This window comes from Felis catus, chromosome B3 (assembly GCF_018350175.1).
Source record: "Felis catus isolate Fca126 chromosome B3, F.catus_Fca126_mat1.0, whole genome shotgun sequence".
NCBI classification, from domain to species: domain Eukaryota; kingdom Metazoa; phylum Chordata; class Mammalia; order Carnivora; family Felidae; genus Felis; species Felis catus.
In genome coordinates this window covers 27,598,558-27,610,906 of record NC_058373.1, presented here as the reverse complement: position 1 = coordinate 27,610,906, position 12,349 = coordinate 27,598,558, and the positions used below count along the sequence as shown (strand labels likewise).

The 12,349-nt window shown below is 39.1% G+C and overlaps 1 protein-coding gene across 2 annotated transcripts in view; it reads left to right on the top strand.

The window, feature by feature from the left end:
- Window positions 1-12,349, top strand: part of OCA2 (OCA2 melanosomal transmembrane protein) — a 495,166-nt gene that overhangs the window by 123,080 nt on the left and 359,737 nt on the right. For both annotated transcript variants that reach the window (XM_003986906.5, XM_045058957.1), the window contains exons 8-9: window positions 1,561-1,643; window positions 2,915-3,068. In XM_003986906.5, the coding sequence (XP_003986955.3) occupies window positions 1,561-1,643; window positions 2,915-3,068 (237 nt within the window). The remainder of the gene's footprint in view (window positions 1-1,560; window positions 1,644-2,914; window positions 3,069-12,349) is intronic.

The window sequence follows — 12,349 nt, the reverse complement described above, 5'->3', positions numbered from 1 at the left end:
TTCAGATGATTTTATTGGACAATTCAGGGAAATATATATTTGAACGTAGTTTTCTGTTGTTAAATCACAATTAAACTTGGGCCTTACCTCATGGTATAGAAGATACACCACAGTTCCTTTGGGTTTGTGGACACTTAACCAAGTAGTTAAGACTTGCATAATTTCCTAAACCTTCTGCTTCTAAAGCAATAGGCTCTTGTACTTAGTGTCTCCTAGACCATCTTTAGCTCCCATACTTTGAAGACAAGGAAGGTCAGCAGTGGTGTTGTCACCATGGCCCAGAGCCCAGACAAGGCCTGGCCCCTCTCTGGGCATCCTGACCTATATCCCAAGTCCTGATAACTCCCTGGGATTATTATGGTGACTTGTGTATGAAGTTCATAGGTTTTTCCTTTATAATCCAGAGAAGGAAACCCTGCTGTTGCACAATGCTGTGTCATCCAAAACAGAGTGTCTGATGGGTTACTACACCCTCTTATTTTCCTGCCATGCAGAGCAGGGTCCACAGAGCAAAGGCATCATTATTAATTAAGCTGCAGTTTCATGGGTGATGGTCTATGCAGCACCAGTGTTCTAAAAGTGTTGCCTTGGTCGTGGTCTTAGGATGTAAACTTGGCTTCCTTGTGTGCAATGCACAGCCTGATGGCAACGGCTTCTCAGTAAAGACAAGGTGGGCACACATCTGTCTGCTCTGTCTGTGAGTCTTGTGTGGAAGAAGATGTGACCCTTTGCAGCCTGCTGACATAACTGCCTGCCCATGGGGCTGCACTGAGCTTCTCTGCTCCAGTGCCAGCACAAAAATCCAGCTCAGAAACACGAGGAACACAAAAGTCCTTTACTACTAGGCTTTTTCTGATATACTCTTTCCAAATATTGAAGTGTTTTAAGAGAACATATGAACTCTCATTCATGCTTTGACTAATTTCAGAGTTCCTATTTTCATTTACTTCATGATTTTTGGGCAGCAAGACTCCCGTCCTCCCATTGAAGTTTCCCTGGCCCCTCAGCTGCCCCAGCCAGCCCCCACTCTCTGCTCATATCTGGCTCCCCTCAGCTGGTTCCTCCACTACCCTGCTTGGGACAGGAAGATGTGGGATGGATTTGCCCACAGCAAAGGAGCTTCATCCTTGGATCCTGCCTCTCATGTGCTCCTGTGACATGGGTGTGGAGACTTGTCTCTAGTTTGCAAGCAGGAGGCAGTTGTAAGTAAGCATTTTCATGAGTTGCCTCAGAGGGCTCAGAAGATTCCAAGTCTCCCATAAAGTGCAGTGATTTATTTTGCTCATAATAAATCATTTTGACATCTATACCTTTGTATCTTTTATACTAGTTCTATGTGTGTACTTTTGTATTCTTTTTTCTTAAAGCCCTTCATAATGTAGAAATTTCCAGTTCCATACAACTTGGATATGCTCTAGTGTCAGGGATTTGGGAGTTGTGTAAAAAGTCCTTGCTGTCCTCTTTTTCTCCTTATTATAAACAAACACGTACACTGAATAACACTGAATCCCAAGTGATGGTTCAAAGCCTTACTGTGATATTACATTTCAACTTCTACAGGTCACTCAGAATTGGACTGTATTTTTAAATCCGAGAAGAAGTGAGCGCTTGGTGGTGAGCAGGACCTTTGAGATACTGAGCAGGTGGGTCTCAGGTGATCAAAGATCTTGAGGGAAGGTCTTCTGAGACATGCTCACTTAAAAAGTTTGACCTGTGAGACTCAAATTTTTGGCACGAATAGCCAGATCAATTATATGACTTGGATGGGATGCTCTAACTGGGGAGACTGTGAACATGAGGGATGTAGGAGGGCATCATAACCACAAGTGTCAGGAAATGAGGATTTATTTCAGGGTCCATTTTGAAGCAAATGGTATTTTATAGTTGATTTTATAGTCATTAATATTATGAAGCTCTACAATGGAGAATTCCAGGAAATTTTCGGATTCTTTCTCTTTTTCTTTAATGCCACTCCATATTATGTCTGTAGGAGTTTGCTAGTCCTGTCATAACAAATACCACAGACTGCTTAAATTAAAAAGTAGAAATTTATTTCCTCAAGGGTTCAGCAGAGTTTGTCTTTTCAGAGGCCCCTCTCCTTGGTTTGACAATGCCTTCTACTTCCTGTGTTTTCACATGGTCTTTTCTGTGTTTGTGTCTGTCCCTATCCCTCTTATAAGGATACCAGTCATACTGGATTAGGGACCACACTAGTGACCTTATTTTAACTTAATTACTCCTATAGAGACTCCGTCTCCAAATATAGTCATATTATGAAGTATTTGAGGGTTAGGGTGTCAACATCTATATTTTGGGAGGACACAGTTTGGCTCACAACAGTTGCTGACCAAACTTTTAGAAAAATGCTTTAGTTTCACCATGCCACATACTGTTAATTATTTGGATGCTTATTATTCCAGGTACTTTCCCCCATCATCTGTGACAACCCATCTATATATTCTCAGGTTACATGTGGCCCTTTTCCAAATCACTGTCATGTGACAATGGTTGGCTTTGCTATTTGTTAGCAGGTAAAGCAGTCAGTGTGTGATGAAGAGAAAGAGAATTTTAATTTTAAATGGCTAGAACCAATGTGAAAGTTCCTGCTCCTTGTTAATTGTTGGGGTGGCACCTGCCATGAAGCAGATACTGCCAGGTGGAGGCTGAGGGATCTACATTAGATGGATCTGACCACAGGGAGGCTGTGTCTGCATCTCACACTACTCATATATACCCTCAGAGCTCCTTGTCTGCCAGGTCAGGAATTGGGCTAAATCACTCTGAGATTAATTTGGGCTCTCATTATGGCCATAGATAACTTGTGTTGGGAAGGACACCAAGGAAATAAGCACTAATTGTTGACATAGGGTCTGGTTTCCTTTACTAATGGTAATATCTTTGCTTCATTCTACAGAGATACTGTTTCTATCAGCATTCGAGCCTCTGTCCAGCAGACCCAGGCTGTTCCTCTTCTGATGGCTCATCAGTATCTCCGTGCAAGCATAGAAGCACAAGTGATCATTGCTGTGGTCATCCTTGCTGGGGTCTACATGCTGATTATATTTGAGGTAACTTTCATGTCAGCTCTCAGATTTATTTGGGCTCACAAGTAAGTGTCTTTCAACGTGTGGATGTTTTGGATGGGCTAAGTTCTCCTTCTTTTTTTAAGTTTCTTTATTTATTTTGAGAGAGAGCATGAGCAGGGGTGGGGCAGGGTGAGAGGGAGAGAGAGAATCCCAAGCAGACTCTGTGCTGTTAGCATAGAGAGGGCCTGACATGGGGCTCAATCTCACAAACAATTAGATCATGACCTGAGCTGAAATCAACGGTCGGATGCTTAACTCACTGATCTACCAGGTGCCCCTCAGTTCTGCTGTTTCTTTTTTTTAAGTTTATTTATTTATTTTGAGAGAGAGAGAGAGAGAGAGAGAGAGAGAGAGAGCGCACAAGGGGCAGAGAGAGAGAGGGAGAGAGAGAATCCCAAATGGGCCCCACACTGACAGTGTGGAGCCCAACTTGGGGCTTGAACTCACAAACCACGAGATCATGACCTGAGCTGAAATCAAGAGACACTTAACCGACTGCATCACCCAGGTGCCCCTCACTCAGTTCTGCTTCCTAATCAAACTGCCATGGCATCTTTCCTAAAAAGGAAGATTCCACCATTCTATGTAGAAAATTGATCTGTACTGGAATATTTGCTGAATGTTGGCAATTGACACATGCAAGATGAGCTGCATCATGTACCAGCAAAAATTTACCTGAGAAAACTGAATATGTGCATGATTTTCTTACTCTCATTCTGCTGCTCACTTGAAATGTGACCCTGAAGTTGGGGCAAATGTGGAAACTCTCTGAGATGTACATTAGACTGTCCCCTATTTGTTTCATAGGAATATGAATGTTATAGAGACTTGAGAGACCTTGGGCTATATGGGGGGGAAGGATTATTATCTGTTATGCTTATCAATTCAGTGTATGAGCCTTTTTACAAATGATCTTATGTCTTATAAATTATGTGTTTTTGGGGAGCTAAGCATGGCCCTACCTTTAATAGCATGAAGCAAAGTGCAGACACTGCCTGGGTGGGCTGGTACATTGTTAATTTAATTGTGAAACCAGACTTACTGCAACACATTGATGAGAATCTTGGCTCCAGTAGGTTGAGCCTGGAAGGTCAGTAGAGAATGTACTTCTAAAGAAGCATTTCTTCTTTAGTGTAGGATAGGTATGAGAAATACCTTGGAGTTGTCAAGAAAATGGCCTGCAGGAGAAATGGCCAGGAAAGTTCCAGAAGTTTGCCTGTGGTTGTCTAGTGTGCCTGGTGAGGAATGTTGGCTCCAGTAAGTTGAGCCCAAATTGTCCAACAAGGTCCACTCATTAGTTGTTATATCTCTTATGTCTTCTTTATTCCAGAGTAGCTCTATTCTCTCCATTATTTTTCTCTTCTTTTTTCTAAACCAATATCATCATGTTTCAGGGTTCCCTTGGTCACCTAAACACTGTGATTTTTCTAGAAGGGCTCACAGACTCACAGGCAGCTCTGCCCTGTCTGGGATGTGGTTTATTATCATGACCAGCAGTGGAAGAAGCCTCATCAGGAAGTCTGGATGAGTCCAGAAGCAGGGTTCTGAAAGGTCTCCTTTCCCAGAAGGGGCCACATAGAACATGCTCCTTCCTTCAGCAGTGGCATTTATGCCCAGGGCAGCCTGCTTGAGACTCAGAGCTCCAGGGTATTGATGAAGGCTTGTCATGTAGGCTCCCTGAGCCCACCAAAGTCCTAGCCTCCCAGAAAGAAAGCAGGTGTTAACCATAAATCACATTTTATAAAAATAATTTAGACATGCTAGTAAAGCAGAATGCAATGTTCTAAGCCTATATAACAACATTATCACTTTCTATCATAAGGAATATTCCAAAAGCCAAGTAGCCAGATTCCAGCCAAGGGCCAACCCTAGAGCAGGCTCTTCTAAAGGCTCTTCTAATGATGGCAACCTTAGGCCTTCCAGGTTAGCTCTTTACTGTACCACCATCTAGTTCAAAAATATTTTTCTGTGGTTCTGTAGAACATCTTGCATCCTGGATTGGGCTAATGGACCCCTCATGGGATTCTTATTCTATTCCTTTTATTTGGTATGGACTACAATTTATATCTGAAGCCTTCAGGTTTTATTTTGGGGCCCTTTTGCTTCACAGGTGTTATAGGAGTTTGACTTGCACCAAGGAGAAGTGTAATGTCTAGATGTCCCCCTTGCAGGGATGCTGAGATTGCTTAGTGAGTTTAGGTGGTGGCAGCCTGGCCCAGTGTTTATGAAGTTCCCTGTGACCTTTGCTCCTAATAGTTTTAATATTCACCAGGGACCATTAGCATTTGCAATGAATTTTCTAATTCTGTTATTCTGTCTGCATTTATAAATGACACATTCTGTACTGAAGAACTTTCTCCCACCCAATTTCATTAACGTGAAACACACTTAATGCCAGAAACACAAGATAAATTATTTTTCCTTAATTATCAACTTTCATAATAATGATTTGTTGCCTTAGCAACTTCCAGTGGTGTCCACTGAATTTATTTTTTGTCTGTCTCCCATTTACTATCATTTTGAACTTATGGGTTTAATAAATTCAATGTACTTTAATCAGTTACAGTCATTAGTATTAATGCCAATTTATTTTTGAGAAGACTTTTTTATTCTAGAATTTGACTTTTTTTGTGTATAATTGTACAACCTTTCAAAATTACATAATTATAAATATTTATTAATCTTTCATTAATTAATGGCTGTTATTAATAGCCATTCAGAAAATGCTTTTCCCTCCCTCCCAACAGCCATGTTGAAGTAATAAAAGTCCTGTAAAGAGACCAATTCAACATGGCTTTTACCCTGGCAGAAACAAAAAGTGAGGAGGTTAGAAGAAACTAGATATATTAGTTCAATGAAAGGATCATTAAGGGCACCCTTTATAAGTCAGTCAGGTGAACTGCTGCCCCTCAGTATAAGGCCTCACTCCTCTCCTGCTCCATATTATAAAATACCAGCCACATTATCTATCAAAAACCTTTTTTGTTATTGTTTTGAAATAATTAAAGATTCACAGGGCATTGCAAAGAAATGTGCAGGGAAGTCCAATCTATACTTCCCCAGCCTCTCTCAATATTAATGTGTTATATGACTATGGTTTAATAATATCAAGACCAAGAAATTGACATTGGTACAATCCATAGACCTTATTCAGACTCAGTGGTTATAGAAGTGGCAGAGAAGTATGGAGACTCTGAGCTTGTCTTGCTCCTGAAATGCAGCTAGATCAGCATCAAAGCACTTTGAACACCTAAGAAACTGACCTGAGGATTAATGAAAAAGTCTGCATAATTTGAGCCACAGAATTTGGCAGGTATATGGTATGGAGAGGTGAATTGGGGGAGAGAAAAGCTGCAGAACCATGGAGGGTAGGGAGCTGTTTTCACAAAGAAAGGACAGAAAGAGAAAGAGAAAAGGGATGATTGCAGCACATTGGGATTGTGCAAGAAAAGCACTCACCCCTGAAAGTACCTGGAAAGGAAGAGAGAGAGAGAAAGAATTAAAACACTTGCAGGGGACTGGACAAGAAATCTGTTCCCCAAAACCCCAAAATTTGAGAGAACAGAGAGGTTTTCAATACCACCAGAATTCTATAAACAATGGAGTGCAGAGTCTGAAGTTCTGGAGCTCAGTGCCTGCGAGTGCTCTGGTGAGAAAGTAGGGTGAATCCCTAGGATCAGGCAGTGTGGTCTGAGGGGTCTGTGTGCCACACGGTGAGAAGCTTTTCTCCTGCTTGGAGTGCAACTTGGTAGAGGACATACAGCCTCCCTGTGGGCAAAAGTCCTCATGGACCCTGGAGAGCAGCCACGTTTGCTGATATTGAGACAAAGATGCCAGAGTGTGGTAAAATCCTGGCACCAGCTGTGTGTTGTTTTTCCATAAACTCTGAGCCTCTCCTGCTGCATGATCACTGGAATGTTTTCTGGAACAAGCTGGCAACCAGCCATTGCTCTGTGAGACCCACCCCCAGAGAATTAGTGTGGGTCTCTGAAGTGTGGAGTTTTGAAACAGCCTCATCTGAGACAAAACTCTGGAGGGAGGCACTACCTGGCAGGTGGACAGCTTAGACATGGACAAGGTAGAGGCAGGGAGTGGATGGAGACCTGAGACAAGGGAGGGGTGCTTGATCATAGGTCAGGGAAGTGCAAAGTTCCTGTGCCAAAGACTAGGGAGCTGGGTGAAGCCATTTTCACCTCTGGCACATACAGGGATCCACCCCAGTAAGCTAATCAGTACCACCAAGTGGAGAATGGAGCCATTACACCAAGCCCCACACACCTGCACCCTCCAGGCACATCCCCCAGAAGATCAAAACAAATCCTTCCCACCTGCTTAGTCTACAGACTAGTATGCTTCAAAGTTTCAGTTCGAGGGGAAACTGGTTGTAACTTCAGTCAGGTTTCCTTCTGCTTGCTGGTTCATTTATTTGTTCGTTTTCTTTACTTCTGTTTTTGCTTAAATTGTTTTCATTTTTTTCTTTCTTTTCTTTTTATTTCTTGGATACAGAAAGAGCAAATTCTTTTTTTATTGTTTTTTTGTTTTGTAAATTAAAAATATTCTATTTTATTTTCTTTATTTTATTTTACTCTATTTTATTATTTAAAATTAAAAAATTAAACTTTTCCCCTTCCTTTCTCTTTTTTCTCTATTCTGTCAAGCTTTTTTCAACAAGCAGGTTGAAACACACCTAAGATCTATCTTTCTTTACTTGAATCTTTTTTTGTCTTTGATTTTTTAATTTTAAGTTTTCATTTTACTGTTTTTCTTTCTCCAAAATGACAAGACAGAGAAATTCACCCCAAAAGAAAGAACAGAAATAAATAATGGATTTAATCAACACAGATGTGAGTAAAATGTCTGAATTAGAATTTAAAACCACAATTTTAAGAATCCTACCTAGGGTTGAAAAAGCATAGAAGACACCAGAGAATCCCTTTCTGTGGAGACAAAAGAACTAAAATTTACTTAGGCCAAAATTAAAAATGCTGTATCCAAGATGCAATCTCAAATGGATGCCATGACAGCAAGGATGAATGAAGCAGAGCAGAAAATCAGTAATATAGGGGATAAAAGTATGGAAAATAATGAAGCAGAAAAAAAAGAGGGAAATAAAGGCAAAAGGTCATGATACAAGACTTAGAGAACTCAGTGACTTATTAAAGATGAATAACATTTGAATCATAGAAGTCCCAGAAAATAGAGAGAGGGAAAGGGGAAGAAGGTTTATGTGAACAAATTATAGCTGAAAACTTTCCTGATCTGGGAAGGACACAGACATCAAAATCCAATAAGCACAGAGAACTCCCATTAGGTTCAACAAAAACTGACCATCACCAAGGTATATCATAGTCAAATTCACAAAATACACAGACAAAGAATTATGAAAGGAGGAAGGGAAAAACTGTCCTTAACCTAAAGGGGAAGACAGGTCAGGTTCACAGCAGATCTGTCCACAGAAACTTGGCAGGCCAGAAAGGAGTGTCAGGATATTTTCAACATGCTGGATTGGAAAAGTATGCAGCCAAGAATTCCTTATCCAGCAAAGCTATGATTCAAAATAGAAGGGGGTATAAAGAGTTTCCAGATAAACAAAAACTAAAGGAGCTTGTAACCACTAAACCAGCACTGAAGGAAATTTTAAGGGGGAACTCTTTGAGTGGAGAAAAACAAAACAAAACAAAACAAGGCAAGACAAAACAAGACCAAAAGCAACGAAGACTAGAAAGGATCAGAGAGCATCACTCAGAAACACCACCAACTCTACAGGCCACACTATGGCACTAAATTCATATCTTTCAATAATCACTCTAAATGTAAATGGACTAAATGCTCCAATGAAAAGACATAGGGTGTCAGATGGATAAAAAAATAAGACACATCCATATGCTGCCTATAAGAGACTCATTTTGACCTAAAGACACCTGAAGATTGAAAGGAGGGCATGGAGAACAATCTTATCATGCTAATGGATGTCAAGGGAAAGCCAAAGTAGCCATACTTATATCAGACAAGCTAGATTTTAAAACAAAGACTGTAACAAGAGATGAAGGGCATTCTATCATAATTAAGGGGTATACCAAGAAGATCTAACAATTGTAAATATTTATGCCCCCAACTTGAAAGAATCCAAATATATAAATCAATTAATCACAAACATAAAGAAATTCACTGATAATAATAACATAATGGTAAGAGACTTTAACACTCCACTTACAATAATGGACAGATTATCTAAGCACAAAATCAACAAGGAAGCAATGGCTTTGAATGACACACTGGATTGGATGGACCTAACAGATATATTCAGAACATTTCACCCTAAAGCTGCGGAATGCAAATTCCTCTCGGGTGCCTATAGAACATTCTCAAAAACAGATCACGTACTGGGTCACAAATCAGCTCTCAACAAGTACAAAAAGATCAAGATTGTACCATGCATATTTTCAGATCACAATGCTATAAAACTTGAAATCAACCATAAGAAAAGATTTGGAAATACAATGAATACTTGGATATTAAAGAGCATCCTACTAAAGAGTGAATGGGTTAACTGAGAAATTAAACAGGAAATTAAAAAGTACATGGAAGCCAATGAAAATGACAACACGACAGTCCAAAACCTCTGGGATGCAGCAAGAGTGGTCATAAGAGGGAAGTATATATAAATCCAGGCCTTCCTAAAGAAGGAAGAAATGTCTCAAATATGCATACTAACCTTACACCTAAAGGATCTGGAAAAAGAACAGCAAATACAACCCCAAACCAGCAGAAGAAGGAAAATAATAAAGATTGGAAGGGAAATCAATGATATCAAAATAAAAAAGCAGTAGAACACATCAACGAAAGTAGGAGCTGGCTTTTTAAAAAAAATGTTTATTTTTGAGAGAGAGAGGGAGACAAAGCATGAGCTAGGGAGGGGCAGAGAGAGAGAGGGAGACACAGAATACGAAGCAGGCTCCAGGCTCTGAGCTGTCAGTGCAAAGCCTGATACAGGGCTCAAACCCACAAACCTTGAGATCATGACATGAGCTGAATTTATTTTTTTTAAATTTTTTTAACGTTTATTTATTTTTGAGACAGAGAGAGACAAAGCATGAATGGGGGAGGGTCAGAGAGAGAGAGGGAGACACAGAATCTGAAACAGGCTCCAGGCTCTGAGCAGTCAGCACAGAGCCAGACGCGGGGCTCGAACTCATGGACCATGAGATCGTGACCTGAGCCGAAGTCGGACGCCCAACTGACTGAGCCACCCAGGTGCCCCAACATGAGCTGAATTTAGAGGCGTAACTGGCTGAGCCACCCAGGTGCCCCAGGAGCTGGCTTGTTGAAAGAATTAAAAAAATTGATAAGCCACTAGTCAGATTGATCAAAAAGAAGAAAGAAAAGACACAAAATCACAAATGAAAGAGGAGAGATACCAACCTCTGTGTGCAGAAATACACACAATAATAAGAGAATATTTTGAGCAATTATATGCCAACTAATTGTGCTATCTGGAAGAAATGGACAAATTTCTAGAAACAGATTTAAGTGGTTATACATACACTTTGTGTGTGTGTGTGTGTGTGTGTGTGTGTGTGTATGTGTGTGTTTGCATGTGTGACTGTATACAATTATATATATAGCTTTGTGTAAGTACAACTGCAATAAGGATACTTAAACTGTACCATCACCACAAGCTCCCTGTGATAGCTCTGTATAGCCACACCCATCTCCTTCTTCATCATCTCTTAGGCCTGGTAACTACTAATTTGGTCTCCCTCTCTATAATTAAGTTATTTCACCAATGCTTTGTAGTGTAATAATGTAGAGTGTGTCCTTTTGAGATTGGCTTTTTTTTCAGTCAGCATGATTTCCTTGAGGTTCATCCAAAGTGTTGCATAATCACTATTTTATTTCTTTTTTATTACTGAATAACATTCTGTGATATGGATGGAATAATGTGTTTAAGCATTTATCCTCTGAAAGGCTAAAATGATTTTTTTCATCGTTGGACTACATAAATAAAGATGCTATGAATACTTAAAAATATTTTTAAAAAATTAATGATGTTTTATGTTGTTTTATATGTACTTTATTCTAGACATAAGGACTTTGTTGGTTGTGTAGTTCGCAAATGTTTTGTCTTAGTTCAGTTTATAAATGTTTTCTTTCATAGATTGTGCTGTTGGTGTCAAGTTAAAGAACCTACACCTAGATCCCAAAGATCTTTTCCTATGTTTTTTCCTGAACTTTATGTCGTCTTACTTTTACATTTGAGTCTATGATCCATTTTGTGTTCGCCTTTGTTTAAAGTGTGAAGTTTAGGGAGAGACTAACTTTTTAATCTATGGAGCATTATTTAAACTTATGGACCTCCAGCACCATTTATTGAAAAGCCTAACTCATTCGAATTGCTTTTGATCATTTGTTAAAAATTAATTGGACATATTGTGTGGATATATTTCTTAGTTCTCTATTGTGTTTCATTGATCTATGTGTGTATTCTTCCACCAGTACCATGATATCTTACGTACTTCGGATATATCATAAATCTTGACACTGAGATGAGTGATTCATTCCACTTTTATTTTCCAGAATTTTACTGTCCATTCTATGGTCTTTGTCTTTCCATATATATTTTAGAAAGACCTTCCAGTCCATGAATATTATATGCCTCTTCATTTATTTAGGTATTTGATTTATTTCATAATTTTTCATGACAAAGATTGTGTACATATTTTGGTAAATTTATACCTAAGTGTTTCCTCTATTTTTGGGGCAATTGTTATGGTATTGTGTTTTTATTTTAGTTTCCATTTTTTCATTGTCAGTATATACAAGTGCATTTGATTTTTGTATGTTGATCTTGTAACCTGTTAATTTATTGTTAATAATAACACTAACAATATTTTTACTTATTAGTTCTTGGAAGTTTTTTTTGTAGATTCTCTGGGATTTTCTATATATATAATCATACCATTTGCAATAAGAACACTATTATTTATTTATTTTTTCAAGTCTATATGCCTTTAATTTTCATGCTTTATTGAAGTGGTGAAAACAAGAGTGGTGACAGTGTATATCCTTATCTGTTTCTGATCTTAAAGGGAAAGGATTCTGTCTTTCACCATTAAGTATGATGTTATGTTTAGATATTGTAGATGCTGTTTAAAAGATTGAGTAAATTCTTTTCTTTTCTTGGGATACTGAGAGTTTTTACCATAATTGGGTATGGAATTTTTGCAGTGTCCTTTTGTGTCAATTGATTTCCTTCATTAGCT